The following is a 25,529-nucleotide window of genomic DNA, read 5'->3' as shown; positions in this document are numbered from 1 at the left end:
CCCTAGATCATGACTCTGGGTCTTGCACACGGGGTGAACTAAGCTGCTCCACCAGACCACCCACCCAGATGGAGGAAAGCAAGGCCTGGGGAGGGCAAGTAAACTGTTCCCACAGCTCGTGCCAGATTCTGGGGAGGAGCCAGCAACCTGGCTCCCTGACCTACTCCTCCACGACCACTTCCCTCGGCCACTCGTGTGTCTCGCAAGGTAGCCGCTACGATGCTCAGCAGAGCCCAGGGTGGGAGAGGCCGGTTGCCGGTAGGAGGGCGGACCGGCGATTCTGGAGCAACCAGGAAATCACCCTGGAGGCCCCGCCTACTCCTCCCGGGGCTGCCCGGAGCCAGGGGGCGTGGTCTCGTCTCCGCCTCCGCCTCCGCCTCCGCCTGGAGCTCCTGGCTCCGTCCCGTTGCGCGCGCGCGCGCACCTCGCCTGGGGCCAGCGCGCGCGCGCGCGCGCCGCCCCCGCCCGGACCCGGAGACCCCTGCACGCGCGCGCGGAAGCCGCCTGGGTCTGAGACGCCGGGCGCCGCGCTTCCGGGGAGGGAAAGGGCGGCCGGGCTGAACTCGGCCTCACGCCCCTCCCGCCCCACCCCCCGCTCGCCGTCCCCGGTTCCACTGGTGAAACCCGAGCGCGCAGGAGGCGCGGGGCCGCGTGACGCGCACCTGTCGGGTCAGCCCAGGCCCGCGGAAGACGATGCGCGGGGCCCCGGCCTGAGCCCGGGCAGCAGCGCCCCTCTCAGCGCGCCGCCCCGACGTTCCCCGGAGCAGCGGCCGGCTCTGATGGCTAAGACGAAGTAAGCTGCCTCTCCCGCTTTCTCTCCGGCTCCTTTGGCCGCAGGCGTTCCTTCTGGCCGGATGGCGGCTGCGCGCGCGCGCGGGGCCGAACCAGAGGTCGGTGGGTCGGGCCGCGGGCCCCGGAGGCCGGCCGTGCGCGGCTGTTAAAGCCTTGGGCATTTTGTCGGGAAGAGTCACCTTCGCCACCACCCGCCAGCCTGCAGCCGCTGGGAGCCAGGCTGGGCCGGAGCCTGCCCGAAATCTCCTCCCACCCTCTTTCTGCAAAATAAATTAATTGTTCACGTCCATCTCGGTCGGATCCCTGGGCACAGGTTCTGTTTGTTGGTGGTCCGGCGGCAGGCAGGCAGGCCTCTGTGAGGCTAGTCCAGAGGGGCCAGTGGGGTCCCTTCCTAGGCCTTCTGGAATTCAGTTCAATGAGAGTAGGGACTCGTTGCTTTTTCATGGGATCTGATTAATCTTTGGCATTAACTCTCAGATTTCACTCGGTGTTTCCAATACACCCAACGAATGGTTTTCCAGAAGCAAACCCTCCCAGAGCTCTGGAAATCAGCTCACTCAAATTTGAAAGTTTTGCCAGAAATGAGAACTGGAAAAATCATACGCCTGAATTCCTTGCCACGCACAACCCGGTGCGGCTCCCACCCCACCCCCACTAGTGGCTCACGAAGCGTAGTAGATGAGGGGAAACTGGAGGAGAGCGGGCACATTTTAAGTTGTTTTCTGCATCCCTTGCAGCGATGGATGACTGATAGAATTTCTGAGCTTATAAGGCTAATCATTTGGTGAGTTTTAGCACCTGAGGGAAAAATAACGCTCAGTGTTTGGCATGAACAGACCTCGTTTTTCGGAGAGCATTTTGTGCAACTGTTTCTTCGAGGTACATGGACGCTCAACAGATAATCACTATAGGCAAACATTCAAGTCAGCTGTAGCCCCCCTCCGGAGGGTACTAAGTTACTCTTCTCAAACCCTAGGTTTTGAGCCCGTTAAAAGGGAAATAGTTAAATCTGTGGGCAAGAAAAGGGAAACCAAGAGGCACTTTGGTCATCTGTGGCCCGGCCACTGCTCACTTTATGGATGGCATTTGAACAAGACAAATGTCAGCGCAGGTTGGCAGACGTCCCCGGGAGTCCTGCAGGCCCTCACCAGGGCACAGCAGGAAGTCTGGTTTTGCTTTTTCCGCAGTCCAGCATTGGGAGCTGGGTGCTTTTTGTCTGCGAGAGTTCTTACCACCGTTTCCTCCCAGAGTATTTTCACAGCCGTGATCTGGGTTGTCTTTGTTTCAGCCAAGGGTTAACAGGAGGCGATGACCCCCACTATACAGCTGGAGAAAAGGCCTTCAGCAGTGAAGTGAGAGCCTGGGGCTACAGAGTGAGAGGTTTGCCTTCCCGCTGTGTTCTTTGGGCCAGATTAGCAGCCCCTCAAAGGCTGGATTGGGGACCTCACCATCTCAGCATCACAGCCCCTGTGTTTTTCATCCGTGTGGTTGGAAGGTCAGGAAGCTGTCCTCGAGCTAGCTGTTCCTGGGCACCTTCTCTGTTATGAGGTGGTTAATTGGCCTGGCAGCTGTTCCAAGAAGTAGCAAGAAATGTCCCTTTACTCCTGATGCTGTTGGTTTCGTAATAATTGGAGCTAACATTTCTTGGGTGCTTGCTCTGTGCCGAGCATCGTGCCAAGTTCTTTATATGGAGTGTCTCGTTCTGTTTTTATCGACTTGTTTTCCCACTCTGTGGCCGAGGTACAGAGAGGTTAAGCAGCCTGTGTAAGGTCACACAGCTCCGTTCCCCCACTTCACCTGTTCGTCAGAAACTGAGTGGCCCTTCCGGGGTTTAACAGAGCAACTCAGGCTTGAACACAATGTTTTTATGACGTCAAAAGGGAGAAGGAGAGTGAGTCACCGTTAGCCATTTACAGCAGTTAGTGTTCCGGGCACCTTGACCTCAGGGTGCAGAGCTGCCTCCCAGCTCTCGGAGCTTATGCAAGAGAAGGAGCCTATTTGTTTAAACCACTGATGTTCCCATTTGTTACAGGAGCGGAAGGGATGGCCGCACTGATGCAATGTTATGCATGTTGCCATATGGGGTCGCAGGCAGGCATGCACAGGTAGAGGGGCAGGAAGTGCTGGAGCCAGGCGGCCTGTCTGTTCTTATCCTATCACCTACCAACTGCAGTAAGTCAGTTTACCTTCTGCACCTTAGTTTCCCCTCTACTCCTTCTAGAAATAGGGACAATAATAATACCTACCTCACAGGCTGTCACGCGATGCACGTCGAGCTCTTAGACTACCATTCCATGTGCAATTTAATACTCTGTAAGTATCTCTTTTATTATTAGTATTATTGTTACAGGTAGCGAGCAGCTGCTAATAAGTACTGTGTCACACATTAGTCCCCACTCAAGGTTTGTTCCTCTGTGCCGTCGTCATCCACGTGCAGAGAGCTCAGACACAGGTGACAGAAGTCTTGTGCAAATTGGTTTGTCTGTTCACTCAGCAGATGTTTGCGGTGCACCCTCTGTGTGCCAGGCCCCTCTCTTGTGTACCGGAGATACGCAGTGAACAAAACACAAAAACTTCTGTCCTTGTTGGCACCTACATTCTTGAGGGGCGGGATGGCAGACGATAAACAAAGTCAACATCCTTCTCTCACCCAGGTATGTTAGAAAGCGATAGATACCTTGGGGACAAATAAAGCAGGGGAAGACATGGGGGTGGGAGGGTTACAATTTTACATAGTTGGCCGAGAAAGGACACCCCGAGAAGGTGACATTACAGCCAGGACTTGAAGCAGTGAGGGGGTGGCCCTTGTGGACATCCGCAGGGAAAAGTAGGTCAGGCAGAAAGCACAGCAAGTACCAAGGTCCTGAGGCAGAAGAATGGGTGGCTGCAGCCGGAGAAGCAGGGAAAGAAAGAGGGAACAGGTGGGAGGCCAGCCCCTGTAGACCCTGCAGGCCACTGGCCAGACGAGCGACCTGATCTGACCCAGGGACTGCTGGGTTCAGGCAGGGACAGAAACGGGAGGCCAGTGGGGTGGCCTCTGCAGCAGTGTAGGCAGAGGCGGCGGTGGCCAGGACCAGAGCGCAGTGGCGGAAGGCCGAGAGAAGTGGGTGTTTTCTACATAAATTTCAAAGATAGAAACTGTAGGCTTTGTGACGGGGCTGGTGATCCCAAGGTTTCTGGCCTGAGTGCTGGGAAGGAGAGATCTGCCTTTTACTGAGAATGGGGGAATCTGTGCCTGGAGCAGGTTGGGAGATAAGTCAGTTTGATTGTAAACTGATGGAAAGCTGTAGACATGCAACTGATGGTGTCACAGGAGCGGTTGGTTGTCTGAGTGTGGAGTTTGGGGGGAGAAAGTCCGACGGGAAACATGGACTTGGCAGATAGGCGGGTCGTGCTGGTAAATGTGTAACAACCAGCTCTGCAGAGGGTAGGAGGCGGGGTGCTTAATTGTAGCATTTGCCAATAACAACCAGCTCTGCAGAGGGTAGGAGGGGGGGAGTGGCGGGTTGGTGGTGGTGAGGTGTGCTGGATTGTAGCATTTGCCAATAACTGCTGCGTAAACACTACTAGCTGGCCAATTTCAAGCACATGTTACAGAATATCTTCTTCTTACAGACACAAAAGGTGAAAATAATGTCCAGAGCTTGGATCATAGTAAAATGTAGCAAAATAATTAGGAAGTCGTGAGTTTTGAGTATTTATGACCTGTGCTGTAAATATAATGGGTTTAGTTATAAGTGTGTATAATTCGGTTGTTAATAATGGCTATGCTTAACAACTGGCTGGAAAAATTCCGGAAAATTTAGCGATCGAATCTTGTGGGCAGGTGCAAGGCGGCTCCAGCACACCCTCTGAGTCTTTGGGACCCAAGATTGGAACCTGAACAGGTGATGGGCATAAGGACTCTCTCAGATTAGGAAGAAGGGCCCTAGCGTTCATCTCACCTTCAGTTCAGCCCTGGGTGGTCGTTGACGAGGGTCTGGCCTGCATGTGCAGGGGGCAGGGGGTGGCACAGATGGGCCCCAAAAGACAGGAGAGAGAGCAGGAGAAAGGAGAGAGCAAGAGAGTAGGTGAGTGTAGAGGAGACCCGGCCCAGTCCCTGGCACTTTAGTTGAAAAGGATCTTCAGTCTCCTTTGTTTTAGTCCTACACATTCTTTTAAAAATCCCAAACTCCTGGCTGTGGTTTAAGGAAAACCTCCCTCCTCCCCTCCTGGCAAACAGAAAGCAGAAGTCAGGGGACCAGGGTGGCTGCAGCCACTGACCTTTACCTCCCAGCCCTTCTCCCGCCCCTTGGTTCTGGGAACAGAGGCCCAGAGCCAATTCCCCCTGGGGCATGCCAGAAACCGCTGGCGCCCTGGGGCTGCACCAGGCCTGGGCAGGCACGGCTCTGCAGGTGCCCCCCCCCCCTCCATAGCTGCCCCTTTCGCTTGGGTGGAGACAAAGACGGGAACCTGATTCTGACCCACATCCTCTGGCTGGGCAGTGCCCTCGGCTTTGTGGATGTTAACAGACCTGAGCTTCAAAGGTGAGTCCCCAGGATGCTGGGCAGGAAGCCCTCGGTCTGCAGTGGGAGCAGTGGTGGGTACCTGGACCATGGTCGTGTGCCCTGTCAGTCCTGAAGCCAGGAGGAGCCCCGTCAGGGGAATGACTGCCACACCCCCAAGGACGCCCCCTCGGCCCTCACTTTGCAGTGTAGTGCATTTCTGGAAGTGTCTTGAATCATCACTGTTGTGTGTGAGTGAAGTGACATCTTCTGAGCACGGACGGTACAGCTTCAAAAAGCTTTGTCTTAACTTCCGAAGGATGCGGTTATCAGCTCATTGCCTCAGATTTCAGCCCTGCATTTCCCTGGCCCGCTACCTTGGCCTGGGGCTGAAAGCACTTAACTGCCCTTCCAGAAAGGTGGTGGGTGTCTCTCCGATAACAGTTATCTACTTTCCTTGGGGAACATAGGGCTTAAGGGCAGGAAATTTTGGCAGTGGTCCTGCAGCCCCGTCTCTCCCAGGTGGCAGAGGAGGCTGCAAGGTGCAGCCCAGGTAAAAGACACCGAGTTCCAAGTGACGAGGTGGTTCAGCGGCAGGACCGGCAAGGACCGCCTCGCATTCCCACTCGCAGCCCGGTGTGCTGCCTGCCCCATCCTGTAGCTTCTCGGACTTAAAAGAGAAGAGGCTTGTAACAGGATCAGCAGTGAGAGCGCCACTGCCGTGCTTTTGGCCAACTGCAAGTTCGTCATTTCAGAAGATGCCTCTCACAGCCCCCTTCTTCTCACAACAGGCCAGGAGGCGGGAGGAGGAGCTTCAGGAAAACCTTCCACAGCAGAGCCTCGCAGGGAATGTGCTGGAGCCACCTGGTGTCCCCGTTTTTAGATGAGGGAACGTGGACCCAAACCGACTAGGTGACTGAATTAGGTCATAGAGCCCAGAGGTGGCTTTGAGCCCAGGCCCTCTGATCCAAATGCCACGCTGCGGGGACACGGGGACTCTGGCTTTGCGACTCAACAGTTGACCTCACCTGCGGTTTTCTCGTCTGTACGACGAGCGTTACCACAGAGCCTCCTTCCCAGGGTGGGTCTGAGGAGCGAGGGAGACAGCGCATTTAAGTCCTCTGCACACGCCGCCTGCTAACTGACCACTAGGAATTGCTGTCGAGGTCTACGTAGTTAGCAGCCAGTTTGCAGGGCAATGGGCCAGTCGAAACCCCTGCAGGCAGTTTTGAAAGATCCCCTGTTTGCACCTGCCAGCCTTGCACCCGAAGCCCTTGGCCTTGGCGAAGGCGGCAGCAGGCAGGTGCAGTTGCTTTAGACTCAGTGCGCAGCTCTCCTGCGTCTCGCTGTCCAAAGTGCGCTCTTTGGGCGAGCCGTCACCCTCTCAGGCCCCTCCCTGAACTCTCTGAGTCAGAATCTGTGTTTCAAAAGGACCCTCAAGAGATTTGGTTGCACATTAAAGTTTGAGAAACACTGTTAAGGTTAAGAAAAAAGGTAATAAACCAAACACACACACACCACCCACAGGGGTTCGGGAAAGACGTGGTCCCTGGAGTTGTGCAACCTTGTTGCCATCACTGACGGCTCTGATGTGCTTGTTTAAAGGAGTTCTGGGGACATACGCAGGAGACAAGGGGACAGGAGACAAGGGGGGCTTGACCTGGGGGACCGCAGCAAGACCCTCCACGTCAGAAGGGTGTTAAACAGAGGGCTTTCTGTGGTCTTCTGGCGAGGGACTAGAGGTTCTGGCCCTCAGGGCTCCCTCACCTGCCCACCCAGGCCCCCTGAAGCTCTTGAGCTCCTTCTGCTGCCTGTACCAGGCACGTCCAGAGCCCTGCCTGCCACTCTGGCCGGGAGCTCTGAGATGCAGCCTGCCAGCTGGCGGCGGCTCCCTCCCCAGGCACTTCTCTGGGCCTTGCAGTTCTCGCTGCCCGTCTCCCGCACTGACCTTGCAGCTTTGCCTTCCCTCCAGACTGGGGTGGCTGCCAGTTGAGAAAGCAGTGCTTGAAGGGACAGGGACAGGACTTGGAAAGCAGGAGAAGAAACTAGAAGGGTCCTGTGGTCGCTCTGGACATGGGGGTGAGCGCAGATAAGGGAAGAGTGGAGGAGGGGCAAGGGGTCCCTTGGTCCACCGGTGAGAAGCTCCATAAGGAGTATGTCCGGTGTCTCATAGAGCCTGCGCCAACGCTGCTGTTGGGCCCTCTTCTTGGCTTGGCTACTAGCTGGTGCCGTCTGGGGGTAGGTCTCGAGGGAGACGAGGATGAAGCAAAGGGAAAAGTGGGAGAGGGTCAGAGTCAGGAGGCCTGCGGGGCCCTGGTCAGTTCCTGTGATTTCTTTTTTCTTTTTTTATAAAATATTTTGTTTATTTATTTTCTGAGAGAGGGGAAGAAAAGAGAAAGAGGGAGAGAAACATTCATGTGTGGTTGCCTCTCACACACCCTTTCCTGGGGACCTGGCCTGTGCACTGACTGGGAATTGAACCTGCAACCCTTTGGCTCACAGACCGGCACTTAGTCCACTGAGCCACGGCAGCGAGAGCCGTGTCTGTGATTTCTTTAAGCCTGGATTTCAGTATCTGTATAACCAGATGGTGGCCCCATTGTTGAGGGTATCGTTCGTCCTTTCTGTGGTAGAATGCCTGCCAGGTAAGTCAACAGGTGCTAATTGGTCCTTCCTTGTGAGCACACCGCAGGCTGGGCCCCATTCCCTCCTCCAGTCCTGAGACCCAGTTGCTGACCATGATTACTTTCTTCCTCGCTTCGTCTACCTCTCCCTCGAAGCGCTGGCCTTGGTGGGAAGTTGGAGAAAGGGCGTCAGATCGAGCACACCGAGCTTTACAACCTCGGTCAGACCGGAAGGCCGGAGAAAGCGAGCCCTCCGCTGCCTCTGTGGCAGGTCCAGGGCCTCTTGCTTTCATCCACATCAGCTGCTGCAAGTTAGGCTGGAAAGCAGCCAAGGTGTCAGGCCGCCGCCTTGGGGAGGCCGCAGTGTGCATTTGCCGTGCAGTCAGCTCGGGAGCAGGGGGCTGGTGCCTGTCCGGCTCCCCGACGTTCTCACCCGGGGACAGACCTTCCTCTGCCTGAGCCTCAGCTGCAAAAAGGCGACTAAGGTGGTGCCCCCTCCACTGGGTCTTCTCAGAGCCCCGGCCCACATTCGGTGAGACTGATGCACCCACACACCGAGTTTGCCACTCTCATTACCATCCCGTGGTAATAGCTGCCGCTTACATAGGACTGAATAGGTGGTGGGCACTGTCCTAAGCACAGTACGAAAATGAACTCCTTGTAACCTTATAATGATCTTAGGATGTTGGTGCTTCTGTTATTCCCATTTCCATCGAGGAAACTGAGGTACGGTGAGGCTGTGTAACCGTTCCAGGGAAGGGTTCGAGCTGGGATTCAGACTCAGCCATCCGGCTCCAGGGCCCATGTTTCTGACTCCCACACTATTGGGAATTAGAGCCCCGTGGGCGTGGGAGAAGCAAAGAGGTGTGAGAGGAGGTGACCAGCATCATCAAAGGGCCTGCCACATCCCTGAGCTGCCCCGGGGGTCCAGGCAGCCTGTGCTTAGGGGGAGAGCCTGCCCTCGGTCATGAGGTGCACAGCTCCCATCCCACGGCAGCCCTGTGGGCCTCCCCCGTGGCTTGTGCCGTCTTCCCGTGCTCCTGTGGACAAATGTCCCACCTCTCACAGTGGCCTGCCCCCTTCCGGGGCATAGTCCCTGTTTACAGAGCAGGCTCTCTCCCACTGGCTTCCTGGCACAGAAGCAAGCTCCCGGGCAGGGAGGGGGAAGCCGTGAGCCTCTTAACATTTTCCTGAGAAACACGTGGCTGTTTCTTGCCAGGCAGGAAGTGTTTGGTAGACTAGATGTGTGTTCACCCCGCCGGGGTGAGCCACCGGGGCCGTGTCTGACCCTTCCTTGTTCCTTGTGTCTCTTTCCAGGCACCCCGGGCACCCAGGCTTGCGGAAAATGCTCGCGGTGGTAATGTGGGTGGCCCTGCTGGGCTGCCTGCAGGCCCAGGAGCTCCAGGGACATGTCTCCGTAATCCTGCTGGGAGCTACTGGGGACCTGGCCAAGAAGTACTTGTGGCAGGGGCTGTTCCAGCTGTACCTGGATGAGGCGGGGAAGGGCCACCATTTTAGCTTCCATGGGGCTGCTCTGTCGACCCCTGAGCAGGGCCAAGAGGTTCTGGCCAAGGTCCTGGAGTCCCTCTCCTGCCCCAAGGATGCGGCACCTGATCGCTGTGCTGAACTCAAGGACCAGTTCCAGAGGTTGAGCCAGTACCACCAGCTGAAGACAACGGAGGACTATCTGGCCCTGAGCAAGGCCATTGAGGCGCTGGTCCAGCGGGAGGGCCTCCGGGAGGCTGGCCGGATTTTCTACTTCTCGGTGCCCCCCTTCGCCTATGCAGACATCGCCCGTAGCATCAACAGCAGCTGCCGGCCAGGCCCGGACGCCTGGCTGCGGGTCGTCCTGGAGAAACCCTTCGGCCACGACTACCTCTCAGCCCAGCAGCTGGCCACGGAACTCGGGAGCTTCTTCCAGGAGGAGGAGATGTACCGGGTGGACCACTACCTGGGCAAGCAGGTGAGCTTCAGGTCAGAGCCCGCCAGGGTTGGAGCAAGCTGAGCTAACTGTGGGCAGGGCCACACCTCTAATTGTGGAATGAGTTCCAAAGGCATGTGAAATCTGAGCTCCATGGTCATTGTGAAGGTCAGAGGACTAAGGAAAAGCAGTGAGCAAGTCTGTATGGCCCTTGCTCACGTGTCCCGCCCACTGCTGTCCAGCAGGGGCTGGGTCTGCTCTCTGAGGGGTGGCCCCCAGCCCCTGGGAGCTGGACTCGGCTTCCAGCCGGGGATGCTGTGGGAATTACAGCAAACCACCTATTCCACGCCTCTCTGCCTGTTTTTCAACATCGTTTTCTTCCCGAGTTCTGTTTCGAACCAGAAGGCTGGTAACAAGATCTTAACACTGAATAGGACCCGAGGTCCAGGCTTCTCAGGCAGGCCCCTGTGGCAGAGTGTGGGGTCAACCTGGGTGATGCCTGGTCACTCTGAGTGTGCCCTCAGAGCCCCTTTAGGACATCTGTCCCCAGATAGGCCGGCAGAGAGCTTTCCTGCGCTGAGCAGGCTGGGGGCCCAGTGCCCCCGGGGGCAGCCCTGCCTCCAGCTCTCTCTGGGGCTGTGGCTGCCAAGGGTGGCCCACAGACCCTGCCTGTCCCTGCGGGACTTTCGCTTGTTTATGGGACAGTGAAAAAAAATGATATACTGAGTGTTTCCAATTTGAAGCTTTTCTTACTCTATTTTTGGTGTTACAATAGCTTTCTGGTATTAAAGGTCGATGGTGACAGATGCTAAATAACCTTAAATATTTTCTTTCCTGGCAAAATAGAAATCTGGTCACCCATGGAGGTCCCTTAAAAGTGCTTGAACCCTTGCGGGGCCGGGAAGCCCTGAAGTCCAGGGACCGACCACTGCTCCGAGCGCCTTCTCGGAGCGGGGCCGAGAGGGCGCGGGGCCCTGCCAGGGCGTCAGGACTGCGACTTGGTGCTGGGAGGAGCGTGCAGCACAACCAGTCTCCTTCCCCGCCAGGCTGTGGCTCAGATCCTGCCTTTCCGGGACCAGAACCGCAAGGCCCTGGACGGCCTCTGGAACCGGCACCACGTGGAGCGGGTGGAGGTCGTCCTGAAAGAGACGGTGGATGCCGAAGGTGCGTGGGTGGGCCTCCTGCCCCGCGTCAGGTGGCGCCCTGGCAGGCTCTGCCTCTGCCATTGCTCACCAGTGTGTGGACCACAGTGAGCCCCGGGGCACCTGCAGGCAGACCGGAGGGGTCACGGCTGCCCTCAGGGAGCGCGGGTCCGGTTAAGCACGCTTGGCTCCCACGCCGCTGGCCGACAGTAAATGCAGGCAGCTCACCACAGTTCTCTGGTGGAGGCCCTCTGGTGGCAGGAGGCTTCCCACAACTTCTCTACTTGCCCAGGTGACCAGTACATCCCTCACCTGCTGGTCCCTCCGTCCTTAACCCTGGGCACAGCTGTCACTTCCCTGGGGGGCCTCTGCTGAGCATCCTGGCAGGGTCCACTCTGGAATGGTGCTCAGCGAGCCACGAGCCTCCCTTCACTGCCCCTCCCGGTGTTCTCCTTGTTGTCCCCGTCCAGGGCATCTGTCCCAGCAGGTCGCAGGGCCCAGGCTGTCCCCGCTCGAGCACCAGGCTCACGCCTGGGAATGTGCATACTGAGTGTTGACCTGGGCATCAGAAGACCGAGTGTCACCTCGGCATGAGCCAGGGAAGTAGTGTTGGTGGCAACAGCTAAGGCCCCTGTGAGCTCTGGCATTCTGGGGTTTCATCAGATGTTTTGAGCATGGACTGTCCGTGTTTAAAGCAATGATAAAAATGAATTCTTGTGGTGTCCTAATCCCCCCAAATGAGGTGGGTACTATTATTAGCCTCCACCGACAGATGAGGTCTGGTGACGTGCCCAAGGTCACCGGTAGGAAGTGGTAGGGCCAGGTCCTGGGAAGGCGGTCTGGCTCTGCACCCGACATGCAGCTCCCTGCAGACCGCTCTGCAGCCTGGGAAGGAGGGTCCCTGCCCATCCGCACCCTGCAGCGTGTGCCTGGGTGGGGTGGGCCCCAGACACTGCGGGCCTGGGTGGGGGACGAGGAGGTCTGCCTCTTTCTCTGTGCCTTTTCCTCTTGTTTTTTAAATTAAATAATTTAAATTCTTTCTTTCTCTTGGTCTCTCTCCAGCTTTCTCTCCTTTCCTCTTTGGATGTATATTTAGAGCTAGACGCTCTCCGGAGATACAGAGAGCAGGGAGACCCCTCCTCTGTGCCCTGATACCTCACCGATTCACTGGGGGGGGGGTGTATGGGGCAGGGAAGGGGGCAGGGTGGGCTGGGGCAGTCAGGGAGGACTCGGGGAGCCGGCCGGGAGGGCACTGCTGCCCTGGAGTGGAGCTGGGTTTCTCCAGTCTGGAACCCTTATCAGAAAAGGGGTCCCCACTGCAGTGAGCCTTTGGGGGTCTCAGGATGCCCCTAGCCCTTCCAGCTTTCAGCTGCTGTCCTCAGCAAGGGTTCAGGCTGTGGGTCCCCTCCTCGTGCCTGTGTATGTCTGATGTCCTGGCAGGAGTGAGTGCTGGGCCTTGACCTTGCTTTATCTGCAGAGAGATGAGCTGCAGACCCAGCGCTGAGAGCGTGAGGCGGAATAGGAGGAGCTCCACCACACCTGCCATGGGAGCCAGCGCCTGGTTCTGCTTGGACTTGAACTTGGCCTGGTTACTGGCAGGGCTAGGCCACCAGGATTCCCCCCACCCCCTATTTCTGCCAGTTCCTTCCCATTCCTACTATGGGTTAGAGAAGATCCATGATATTTGCAAATACCAGTGGGCACTATTACCTCTTATTTCTTCTTGGATCCGCTGCCATTTGTGGGTTTCTTTGCAGGATCCCTGTGGAGCCAGGGGCTAGAAAGAGTGTAGCAAAGGTACTTTTGGATTTTGGAGGAAGGAAAACAGAAGGCAAGACAGGAAGACAGGCAGGGGCCTGGGCACGTCTGGCTGTCAAGGGCCAGCCTGGGGCAGGGGGAATCTCCCTTTGAATGGCAACACCATGGGGGGAGGGTGCTCGGCCATTGCCTGCAGGGGTGCATTCTGAGGGGAGGGTCCCAGAGCTGCCAAGCCCCAGGGCACAGGGCTGCTTCGCTGCAGTGGCACTGTGCCTTCAGCCCAGCCGCCAAAAGACCTGGGGCAGGGCAGATGCAGGGGGGCCCACCAGCCCCCAGGGACTTGTAGCCAGTGAGAGTGCAGTTGAGGGGACTGGTACAGCCCACTGTCCTCGTCAGAGGTGTCCAGGAGGACTGCAGCCATCTTGGGGATTGGGTCTCCCTAGCTGGCCTGTTTACCTGCCAGTTGCATATTCAGGCCCCAAACAGTGTATAACGGGGTGACTTCCCGCTACTGTGCTCATTGGGGCCTGGGATATACCAGTCCTTTGGCAATAGAGTGAGTTCTCTGTCTGTCTGTCTTTCTGTCTCCTACTCCTTTTCTTCCTCCACCCCCACTCCCCCACTGGGACCCAGAAGGACAGGCCTCTTCACGTCCCAAGGAGGTGGCCTGGTGCAGCTCTGGTGCCCTAAGCATTGACCCTTGCTATCCCTTCCGGGTCCTTCTTTGGAGCCTGGACCGTGGCCAATAGGCCCCGTGCACAGCACATCAGGGCCTCAGCTGACCTTCTCCCAGGGTTGGGGACTGGACACGGGCAGGAGGAAGGACTGTCCTGCTGGAGGTCCAGGCGTCCTCTGCATTGGGGCTGGGTGTGGCCAGCAGGCAGGTTCTGGGCCCACATTCTGACTGACGAGCCAAAGGGCAAAGTGTGGCTGGTCTTCTCTTTGCAGCGGTGACCCCCACTTCCCCCACCCTGGCAGCCAGCTCCAGCTTTCCCTTCCCTCCCGGTGGCAGTTGTGCAGCCCCCACTGGGTCCTGTGCGGGGAGGCACTGACCGGGTCCTGCTGGCAGCCTGGTCTGCCCCCGGAGCGCTGGGAGCGGATGGGGCTGTGAGCCAGGCCTGGAAAGGGGGCTCTTCTGGTCAGAGCTGCTGCCCAGCCCTGGGGAGGGGGCCTGCGAGCTGCAAGGGCCTTTGGACGCCCCCCCACACACACACTCACATCCACGGGGTGGAGGCAGCTTCCCTGGCTCCCTCCCTCATAGCTGGGTGAGTGGATTTTTCCTCCTTTCCCCCACAGCCTCTGGCCCAGCGGATTTGCTGCAGCGGGAAGTCTGCTGCCTAGACATCAGGGAGAGAGAGGGGAGAGAGACAGACAGACAGACGTGGGAGGGTGGGGAGGAAAGGGAAAGTGGTCTTTCCTCCAGTCCCCCAGTACGCAGCTCCCTGTGTCATCTGGGGTGCCCTCCCGGGCAGTGCCCACCCAGTGAGCCCCAGAGAGTCACAGAGACCCCGGGCAGCTGGGTCTCCTGAAGCAGCACGGTGGGTCATACAGGGAGTGACCTTGACAGGCCACTTGGCTTCATTGTGCAGTTGGCCCCTGCTGGCCCCTGTCATAGCCCCTGGGAAAGGCTCTGCCAAAAGCAGGCTGGGTCCCTAACAGACAGGTTGGCTTGGGGGGGTCCCTGTTCCAACACTGCAGAAGGAGCGTGACACATGTTCACTTCTGAGGGCTGGAGTGACCGTTCTGTGCCCCTCGCTGAGGGATGAGGCTGCCAGGACCCTCCCAGGTGCACACCAGCTGCCCTGCCTTCCAGCCTGGTGTCCGAAGGACCAGGGCTCACTCAGCGGGGCAGCTCCCTGCCCGGCTGTCGGCTCTTGTGGGAGGAGCTCCGGGCGGCTGCCAGGCTTCCTCGCCAGCTGCTAGCTCTCTCCTCAGCCCAGCCCCCCTTTTTATTTTTAGTGATCCCAGAAGGTATTGGTGGGGATTGCAGCTAGTTTTCGGTTGTTGTGTGTTTTTAAAGCCCTGTTTTTCCTGGGAACGTTTGGATCTCTCATACAGTGGAGGCAATAGCACAGGGTTTCTGGCCCCAGGTCCGAAGGCTGTGGTCCTCGGTGCAGTCTCCATCGTATGAGGCCTGCCCAGAGGGATCCAGCCATGTGTCATGAAAAAGACATTTATTGGAGAAGATACAGGATGCAGAAAACACTGTACACAGGACAACGGTGCTCAGTCCCCTTCAAAGCAGGCCCCCTGGGACCTCACCCAGTTCTCCCAGTCACCGTCAGCTGCCCTGTCATTTGTTCCTGAATCTCATCAATGATCTGAAATCTCTTCCCTTTCAAAGCTGATTTTAGTTTTGGGAAAAACCAGAAGTTGAGGGGCACCAAATCTGGGCTGTACAGGGGCTGAGTCACCTGGGTGATTTGATGTTTTGCAAAAGACCGCACGAGACATGATGTGTGAGCAGACACGTTGTCATGATGAAGCTGCCCATCACCAGCTGCCCATATCTGTGGCCTTCTGAATCATCTGAATAGTGTCCACAGAGGAAAGTTCAAGCTTAACGCAAAATTTCTGATGCAGATTCGTTGCTGTACTCGCTCAGTCACTTTGAACGTGACGGCCACACAGTACCCGGGCTCACTGAATGGTGGCTACCACCCACTGCCTAGTACAGTGAAGTTGTCATTGTTCCCACTTACACATTCCAGTCCACTCGCCTTGGCTGCCGGGTCACATCGATGTCATGCAAACCCGTCTCGTTACATTAACAGTGGCGGCAGGACTCTTTCCAGACAGGCCTCCCAGAGTGACGATAACCCATTGCGTCTCTCTTGGGTTGTCGGGGAGGTTGAATCAGACGACGTACGTGGGAATGCTTTACAGGTGGACATGCAGTTCTCCCTGGACGTGGGCAGGGCAGGAGGCAGCTGTGGGCCCGGTCTCTGGGCTCCACGCAACTAACCCGCGACTTGTGAGGGGCCATGTAAAGTCCCGCAACTGGTCTGTGACAGCTTTGTGACCACACTTCACCGAGCTTTCCCTCTCTCTGCCACTTATATATGCATTGACAATCTGCATAGTCTCTGCCTTGTAGTAGCTTCATATTTCTGTTCAATTCTCTTTATGCCACAGGGTATGAATTGTTCTGTGCGTCGAGGCATTTTGGTTGTTTCTGCTCTTTGCTATTTTAAATGGTTCTTTGTCAGCTTTCCAGAAAATTAAGATATAATTCTCATGCCATAAAGTTTACCCTTTTAAAATATACAATTCAGGAATTTTAAGTATATTCACAAACTTGTGCAACCGTGATCTAATTCTAGAACATTTATGAGTATTACATTTTTTCCCTTTAAGTCAGGGTGTCAAACTCATTTTCACCCAAGGCCACACCAGCCTCACAGTTGCCTTCAAAGGGCCAAAATAATTCTAGGACTGTATAAATGTAACTACTCCTTGACTGTTAAGGAGTTGAAATTACATTCAGCCCTTTGAAGGCAACCTGGAGGCTGATGTGGCCCCCAGTGGAAATGAGCTTGACCCCCCCGCTTTAACTATGCTTCTGAAGTGGAATTAATAGGCCACAGGTTCAAGTCTACTCTGCAGCTGTTACTGCATCTCACTGGACCTCCCTTGCCGTCCGTGGGTGGGATGCCACCCGCAAGGGTCCGAGGGACAGCATCACTGGGGGCCAGAGCCATGGGTCCCCCCTGCTTGTGGTCTTGGATGGGTTCTGGGTAGAGGCCCAGTGTCCCAGGGCCTTTCTTCCCGGTGTCCACCCTGGCTGTGCTTTGTCCCATCCTTGTTCAGACATTGGTGGGTTTTAATCCCCTCACCTTTCAACCTAGAAAAGGACGTTAGGGGTCAATAGAGATCATTTTTGGAGAAAAACAATCAGTCCCCAGTAACTGGTGGGAACCAGAAAAAAAGAGCTTGTTGGGCGTCTTTAGGAGGCCAAGCTGCCTGCCCCCGCCCCCCGGGCCCCCGCATCCTGTGCTTAGCTGGGTGGCCTCCCATGAGAGGCACAGGCCTGTGGCTGTGGTCCTGCACTTGAACTGAAGATACAGCCAGGAAAGGATCAAAATCCACAAGTCTGTGGGCTGTGCTGAACACGGTGCACCCCCCGAAGCTTGAAATTAGGGAGAAAAGAAGCTGCCTTTTCCACAGCGGGTAGCAAACCTATGAAAAGCTCTCTCCCCGTGGATTGAGGGAGGATAAAAATAGGAAAAGGGCCACTTTGGGATTTGCCAAACTAATGAATAGTAAGCAGACAACAGGGCTTTTAAGGACTCTGTTGTGCTCTCTCCATCAAGAATTCATCTGTTCTCAGAGCTTTATTCTCTATACTCTCGACTCCGCTGTGATTCATTGATTCTAAGACCCACTTCCCCCCATATCTGAACATCTCTGAAGTTGGGTTTCCCACGGATGGGGCGACATAGTTGAATGGGCAGCCCAATTCTTCATGGTTATGCGTAAGGATTCTTCCACCAGCGAAGGCATTTTTGATATGATGAAACCTGGTGTCTCTCCAGCATCCGTTGCCTTTGCTGGTCCCAGCTGACACCTGTAGCCATGTTTTAGATATTTTCACAGAACCACTTCAGACTTAGCACATTCAGAACGAAAACCATCATTGCCTTTTTCTCATGAAAGACCAGCTGCTCTTTTTAAACTTCTCGTTTCCAAGCAGTGACCACTCTCCGAGTTGCCTAGCTGCTGGCCTCTCTCTTGTAGCCCCCGTAGCGATAAAAACACTAGCCAGTGCTGGTTGGTGCTTCCCGTGTGCCAGGCACTGTTCCAAGTATGCATACGTGTTCAGTCATTAACCCGCAGCAGCCCTGCTGGGGGGCACTCTGACGATTCCTCTCTTGTATGAGAGACAGAGTCACTCGCCCAGGGTCACAGGGTTAAGATGTGGCCAAGTAGGCAGCCTGGCTGGAGCCTGCCACTCCAGGTCGCAGCTCTGAGCCGCCTTTCCCCGAGCCAGCCCGTCTCCACCCAGTTTTCACTCAGCCGTTGAGTCCTGGCTGCCTGTCACTCCGTGTGACAGCACCCTGCTGGATGTCATCACCACCAGCCCCAGCCCCTCTCTGAAGTTCACCTTGCAGATCCTAGACGTCTTGGTCTTCCCCCGAACCTACTCTAATACTTAAAAAAACAAACAAACGAGTTTTATTGAGGTGTGATTCAACTATCACACAATTCACCCATTCAAAGCACGCAGTTCGGGGGCCTTAGCATGCTCCCGGAGCCATGCAGCCGTCGCCACCGTCCGTTTTAGAACATTCCCATCACCCCTGAGAAGCCCTGGGCCCCTTAGCTGCCGCCCTTGAACTTCCCCGTTCTCCCCAGCCCCTCAAAACCACCAGTCTACTTCCCATCTCTGTGGATGTGCCCGTCCTGGGCATTTCATGTAAATGGAATCCTGTGGTGTACGGCCTTTGTGTTGGCTTATTTCGCTTGGCATGATGTTCCCAAGGTCCATCTGTGTCGTTGCTTGTGCCAGAACATCATCACTTTTCATCGCTGACTAATATTTCGTTCCACAGACAGACCACATTTTACTGATGCGCTGGTCCGTTGCCGGGCGTTTAGAATGAGACTCTTTTTTGGCTGTTGTGAATAATGTGGCCGTGAGCATTCACGCACAAGTCTTTGCGTAGACACCTGCGTTCTCTTCTCGTGTATACGTGGCAGTGGAATTGCTGAATCACATGGGAACTCTGTAACTGGCCGAGGCCAAGAGCTTTGAGTAGCTCCTTTGACTCCTCCATCTCGTTTCCCGGGCCCTTTTCATCCGCCCGAGGTTTCTGCTGTTCGGCACTGCGAATGGGCTGCTTCTGCCGGGCCAGGCTTCTCATCTGAACCGAGTGTCCCAGCCCTGCCTTCCAGGTCGTGCCGTTCACCCCAAGTAGGACGTGGCCCCGGGGCAGAGTCGGCTCATGCATACGTGTCTTTGGGACACACAGGCTTTTTAACAATGTGAACTGTTTGTGCACATTTAAAAATCGTGTGACCAGCCCTGGCTGGTGCGGCTCAGTTGGTTGGAGCATCATCCTGTAACCGAAAGGTGGCAGGTTCAATTCCTGGTCAGGTTCAATACAGGAGGCAGCTGATCAGTGCTTCTTTCTCCCATCAATGCATCTTTCTCTTCCTTCCTCTCTCCGTTTTTCTCTCTATAAAAAGCTATAAAAAATGTCCCCAGTGAGGATTATACACACACACACACACACACACACACACAATCATGGGATTACACTCAATGATGCAAGTGTCTATGTCCTTCACCTCCTGGGGGGCACCGCCTAATGGCGGCTGAGGGCCATAAGCCCCGCCCCCTCCTCCTCACACTTTTACTGGTCACTGAGGCACAGGGGTCCTGACCTTTGACCTGGTCCCATCCTTCTGAAGCCCAGCCCGGCTTGCTTGGGTGACCGTTGTACTCCACTCTGCAAGTCCTGGTGCTCGTGCCACTCAGCGCCACACTGAGCGTGACACACTGTTGTGTGGTTGTTCGGTGGGAGTGGCAGGGAGTTAAAAGAGAGCCATTCTGGTGGTAGGGATTGCGGGTGCTGAGGCCGACTGTCTGGGTTCGAACCTCAACCAGCTATGTGACCTTGGGCAAGTTACCTAACTTCTTAGAACCCCAGTTTCCTTATATTTCAGACAGGGGTTACGGCAGGACCGCCTGAGGTATCGCTGCTGTGAGGAGGGGCAAGCAGACGGGTGGACCCCCCGTTGGTGCCACTCCCTTCTGCTCTGATTGGGGCGGTGGGGAACTCTGGTTGGGAGTAGAAGAGTCAGAATTCTACCCCCGGGACAAGGGCGCCTTCCGGCAAGAGGGCTCCTGGCCTCCTTTCCGGCCCCGACCCCGGCACTGCCCTCAGGCGTGGCCTGCTAGGCTGACCTCAGGGCAGGTCGTCTGTGGCCCAGGCCCAGTCCTGCCGCCATCCCGCCAGCCGAGTTGTATGGGGGCCTGGTTGGGGCAGGTGGCTCAGGACCCGCTGCCAGGACCCAGGGAGGTCGCTATAAAGCAGGGTGCTGGGCCAGGGGGGTTGGAACAAGGAGCCTCTTCTTTTTGTTTGTTTGAATTAATGACCAGATGGAAAGAGAATGCTTCCAAAATATGTGTAAGCTCTACAGAACTAAGGTAAAACAAATATTATGTACGTACAAACCCATCTTGTAAAAAAAAGAACTTTAGCCCTGGCTGGTATGGCTTGGTGGACTGAGCACCACCAGCCTGTGAACCAGAGGGTCGCCAATTCAGTTGGGGCACGTGCCTGGGTGGCAGGGCGGGTCCCTGGTTGGGGGCGTGTGAGAGGCAACTGATGAATGTACCTCTCACACATCGATGTTTCTCTCCCTGTCTTTCTCCCTCCTTTCGTCTCTAAAAATAAATAAAAATCTTTAAAAAAGAACTTTACTGTCTCCTGTGTCCCTCCCCAAATTCTGTCCTGTATCCTCATTCACTGTTCCAAATTTTGTGCAGATTATTCTCTTGCTTCTCTCTGTTGTTTCCCCGTATGTCTGCTCCACTAACACTATATTGTGGACACTATATTGTGGGATGCCTGAGGGGCTGTTTCGACCCCCTCATCCTGCATTCAGGATAATCTCCTCAGATCTGGCATCTAGTAACTGGCTCTTTTCAACTGTTCCTAACACATAAAACCCATCCATTGCATTAACAATGTCCAGTGATATTTTTGCCTTTGTCGAAGTTCTGTTTTTTCTGGTCATTTCCCATCCTACTTCCAGAATTCGTTTTATGAAAGAATTCGTTTCTTCCTGTCGACCTGGTTTTGCGCCTGGTCCATGGCATCATGCGTACATTTGTTCACTGCACGGCGTCGCAGGGTTGACTGGCACTCTGTCAGGGGCCCGGGACGCAGCGGCCAGCAGAGATGCAGCTCCTATTCCAATGGAGCTTCCAGCGTGATGGGGCAGAGATGATCGGGCACTGAGTCCTTTGGGGGGACTGGCAGAAGGCGGGGCCCCCAGGAGGGTGGGCCTGAGGTCAGTGGTGTCTCCTGGGAGCGGAAACCTGCAGGATGGTGGGGTTGCTGGGTGCAGGGCTGTGGGAGGGGCCCGTGCCAGGCTCTGGCGGAAGGGTGTGTCCAACAACCAGCTCCTGGCTCTGCGGGTACCAGCCCTGGGCATCCGACTCTTCCCCTCACACAGAGCAGGGACCCGCGTGGATCTAGTGCCATGCAGGATCTATGAGTGGGACCAGGAGGGGTGTGGAACGTCCCAGCCCCATGCCAGGCCACGGCAGGCATCCAGTTGGCATCGCCGGGCTCTGTGCTCTCAGTGTTCTGTGGTATGCCCTTTGACCCTCGCGGTAACCTGTCCCCCGACCAGGTTGACGTCTCCACCTGCATGTCCTAAGCTGAAATACACCCTAAACGGAACTCATGGCTTCCCCTCCATCAAACTGCCCTGCAGATGTCCTTTGTTTAGGCCCCGGTTCTAGGAGTTACCTTGGGTCCCTCCGTTCTGCTTAGCCAGCCCGGTCAGCGCCGACTCCAGAGTGAATCAGTCATCCACTCTCTGCAGCTCCCGCTCTGCCCCAAAAGCCTCCTCCGTGGTCTCCTGGCTTCCACAGCCATTGCCCCCTCAGCGGGCCAGGAGGGTCTACTCCAAATGCACGTCAGAACTCATCCTTTCCTGTGGGACACCCTCCAGTGGCTTCCCCTGAACCGAGAAGCCTTCTCACCTGGGGTCCCAGGCCCCTATGCTCCTGTCCTCTCCCTCTGGATCCCCCTCCAGACCCCCGGCCACAGAGCTCTTTGGGCTTCTGCTCTCCACGTGCTCCCTCCCCGGCTCTTTGCAGGGCCGACTCTCCAGGTCTCGAAGGGACCTTCTGGTTACCCTCTGTTCCGGCACCATCTCAATTTCTCTACTGACTTAATGTTCTCCTCCTTCCCCACCTCCCTCCCTGTAAGCTGAGGGCAAGGACCTGGCTGTGCCCTTGGTGCTTGCAGGCTCCTTGGCACATTTGTGTACTTGGTAATGGGTGGCACTTGTCAGCAGGAGGCAGAAACAGAGACTCAGATGTCACACTAGTAAGCGGCCTTCAGACCCCAGAGCCCAGGCCAGTGCCCCGGGTTGGGTGCGGGGAGGGACAGGGAGAGGGCAGGGCCGGAGGCCAGCCACATGCTATGAGTGCAGTCTGGCCCTTGCTGGGACCAGAGCCTTCCCCACGCTCTTCCTGGAGAAGCTCAAAGAGTTCGACTTGTCTTAAATGGGTCCCACGGACGGGAGGTGGCCCAGAGACACCGTTTCGTGCTCTGGCTGAGGTTTTCTGCCTGAACCTTTTCCGGAGGCTCTCTGGACTGGGGAATGCGGGTGCAGGGCAGGGTGCTGCCCAGGCTTCACGGCCCCCTCCTCCTCTCCTCCTCCCTCTCCTCCCGCTCAGGCCGCACCAGCTTCTACGAGGAGTACGGGGTCATTCGCGACGTCCTGCAGAACCACCTGACCGAGATCCTGACCCTGGTGGCCATGGAGCTGCCCCACAACGCCAGCAGCTCGGCGGCCGTGCTGCAGCACAAGCTGCAGGCCTTCCGGGCGCTGCGGGGCCTCCGGAGGGGCAGCGCCGTCCTGGGCCAGTACCAGGCGTACAGCGAGCAGGTGCGCCGGGAGCTGCACAAGCCAGACGGCTTCCAGAGCCTGACGCCGACCTTCGCAGGTGGGCTCGGGGGCCGGGCAGGGGCTGCGGCTGCGTCCCCTGGACCATCCCCACTTCACGGAGCTTTCTGGGAGAGGGGGGCTCCCTCAGACTGCAGACAGTGACCCCAGAACACGCGCAGCAGCCACGGACCAGGCACCTGCTCTGTGCCAGGCACTCAAATACATCATCTCATCTAGTCCTTGCACGCACACACCTACCGGGCAGTTAGGTTTATTATCCCCATTTAAAGGGAAGGAAAGCAAGGCCCGGTACAGTGAAAAACTGCCCGAGGTCCAGCAGAGACAAATCCTGGGGAAATGGGCTCGGAACTTGAGTTGGGAGTCTACTTGGTGTCTGGCCGTTAGCGCCCCCTGCAGGCGTCCTTGCCTAGGCACCACCCCTTCCCTTCTCCTGCACCTGACCTTGTTTGGAGTGTGTCCACAGTGCCCCCCACCCCCCAGCATGAGACTTTTCTCAGAAGCCCCAGGTCGGAGACTCAGCCAGTTCTCCTTTCTCGGAGGCCTGTGGGTCTAGGAGAGGGGCGGTGTACTCCATGGTCCCCGAGTGCTTGTCCGGCTTTGCTGGGGAGAGGGTGACCGGAGGGGTGGAAGGCGGGGGTGACTCTAGCGAGGCCAGGGGTGTCCTGGTGCAGTGGGTGCCTGGAAGAGGGTCTCGGGGAGGGGAAGGGCTGGCTGGCAGGAAGGTCGAAGGGAAAGCCGAATGGGCCAGGAAGTCCCCGTTTCCCTGTGCCGGAGCGTCACCTGGGCTGTCCCCGTTACTGCAGGCATCCTCGTTCACGTGGACAACCTGCGCTGGGAGGGCGTCCCCTTCATCCTGATGTCGGGCAAAGCCTTGGACGAGAGAGTGGGCTACGTCCGGGTCTTGTTCAAGAACCGGGCGTTTTGTGCCCAGAGCGAGCGGCATTGGGCAGGGGACCGGAGCCGGTGCCTCCCACAGCAGGTCGTCTTCTACATCGGCCACGGCGAGCTGGGCAGCCCTGCCGTGCTGGTCAGCCGGACCCTGTTCAGGCCCGCCCTGCCCTCCGGCAGCTGGAAGGAGCTGGAGGGCCGGCCGGGGCTCCGCCTCTTTGGCCGCCCTCTGTCCGATTTCTACGTCTACAGCCCCGTGCAGGAGCAGGACGCCTACTCCATCCTCATATCGCACATCTTCCACGGCCGCAAGGACTCCTTCATCACCACGGAGAACCTGCTGGCCTCCTGGGTCTTCTGGACGCCCCTACTGGAGGGCCTGGCCCAAGAGGCCCCGCGCCTCTACCCCGGGGGAGCGGAGAACGGGCACCTGCTGGACTTCCAGTTCAGCGGCAGCCAGTTGGCCTTTTCCGTGCAGCAGCCTGAGCAGCTGGTGCCGGGGCCGGGTTCCGCTCCACTGCCCAGCGACTTCCAGGTCCTCGGGGCCAAGTACCGAGACAGCCCCCTGGTCACTGCCTGGCCCGAGGAGCTGATCGTGAAGCTGGCCAATGACATCGAGGCCGCAGCGGCGAAGGCAGTGCAGCGCTTCGGCCAGTTCCACCTGGCCCTCTCGGGCGGCTCCAGCCCTGTCGCCCTGTTCCAGCAGCTGGCCGCGGGGCACTACAGCTTCCCCTGGGCCCACACGCACCTGTGGCTGGTGGACGAGCGCTGCGTCCCGCTCTGGGATCCCGAGTCCAACTTCCAGGGCCTGCAGACCCACCTGCTGCAGCACGTCCGGGTGCCCCACTACAACGTCCACCCCATGCCCGTGCACCTGCACCAGCGCCTGTGCGCCGAGGAAGACCGGGGCGCCCAGGCCTACGCCGAGGAGATCTTGGCCCTGGTCACCAACAGCAGCTTTGACCTGGTGCTGCTGGGCATGGGCACCGACGGGCACACGGCCTCCCTCTTCCCACAGTCTCCCATCGGCCTGGACGGTGAGCAGCTGGTCGTGCTGACCGAGAGTCCCTCTAAGCCGCACCATCGCATGAGCCTCAGCCTGCCCCTCATCAACCGCGCTAGGAAGGTGGCGGTCTTGGTCATGGGCAAGCCGAAGCGTGAGATCACCCTGCTGGTGAGCCGCGTGGGCCGCCAGCCCAAGAAGTGGCCCATCTCGGGCGTCCTGCCCGATTCCGGCCAGCTCGTTTGGTACATGGACTACGAGGCATTCCTGGGATGACGGTGCCTCCGCCCTCTGCTCCCTCCTGTGCTGTCTTTCATCTGTCCTGTCCCCTCTCCTCTGAGTCCTGCCACCTGCCCACATGCCCCGGCTCTCTGGAATCCGATGCCTCGGGGTCAGGCTCTCCCCCAACCAGTCCCTCTGAAGGCCCCTGTCTAGTTGTGGTGGGCAGATACAGAAAGAAGGAAGACACAGAGGCTCGCGCGGCGCTTCAAATCCAAGGCAGGAGAGAAACGAGACAAGACAAGACCTGTGCAGCTGCACCCAGAGACAAGAGACAAGACCCGTGCAGCTGCACCTGAATGTCACCAGCAGAAAACAGGACGGTGCGAAGGCCCCAGCCCCAGAAGCAGGCATGTGGTTGGCCACTGGGAGCTGTTGGGGGGGCGGCCTGGTAACTGGCAGCTGTGAAGAGTGGATAGCAGAGAGAAGGGAGCGCCCGCCGAGTGGGTGCTGGGTGCTGTCCGGAGCGCTCGGGCTGCTGCCGTCCTCACTTCCTGTTTCCCTTCTTCTGAGCGTCCAACCTTCAGCCTCCTGTCCTGTCCACCTGCTCAGAGCATCCGGTCCCATTCTCCTCAGTCTCGACTGTGGGTGCCCCCCCATGTCGGCTCTGTGCCTTGGCTGTCCCCCAGACCCTCCATTCACAGACAGGTGGAAGACGATGACAGTAACAGCCACAAATACCAGGTGCCACAGTGCCAAAAACCTCGTGACTTGTTGGGAGCCCCCCTCCCCCCTCAGCAGTGCACTCTGCGCGGGGGGCCGCCGGTGCCCCAGCTCCTCAGGGAGGACCCCGTCCCCGCCGTCACACAGGCTGGGCGCGGGTACTCAGGCCGCTCCAGGGAGCCCTTTAAGAGGGGCCTTTGCATCTCAGGGGACTTCCTGGCAGGTATTCCCACTCTCAGTACCCTCTCTCGTTTTACCGGGAGACCCAGTCACATCTTTCTTCGGGGCAAAGATGTGTCATCGAGCCACAGACCATCC

General features: G+C 57.3%; 1 protein-coding gene across 1 annotated transcript; it reads left to right on the top strand.

The window, feature by feature from the left end:
• Positions 1 to 457: 457 nt before the first annotated feature.
• H6PD (hexose-6-phosphate dehydrogenase/glucose 1-dehydrogenase) lies at positions 458 to 24,800 on the top strand. The gene is made up of 5 exons (XM_037045310.1): positions 458 to 793; positions 9,218 to 9,863; positions 10,868 to 10,985; positions 22,146 to 22,415; positions 23,182 to 24,800. Exons 1-5 carry the CDS (start codon positions 780 to 782, stop codon positions 24,543 to 24,545), a joined length of 2,412 nt encoding a protein of 803 aa, XP_036901205.1. The 5' UTR covers positions 458 to 779; the 3' UTR covers positions 24,546 to 24,800.
• The last annotated feature ends 729 nt before the right edge of the window (positions 24,801 to 25,529 follow it).

This window comes from Sturnira hondurensis, unplaced genomic scaffold (assembly GCF_014824575.4).
Source record: "Sturnira hondurensis isolate 20B ecotype Veracruz unplaced genomic scaffold, ASM1482457v3 Scaffold0004257, whole genome shotgun sequence".
NCBI lineage: Eukaryota > Metazoa > Chordata > Mammalia > Chiroptera > Phyllostomidae > Sturnira > Sturnira hondurensis.
This window is presented reverse-complemented; position numbering and strand designations above follow the sequence as displayed.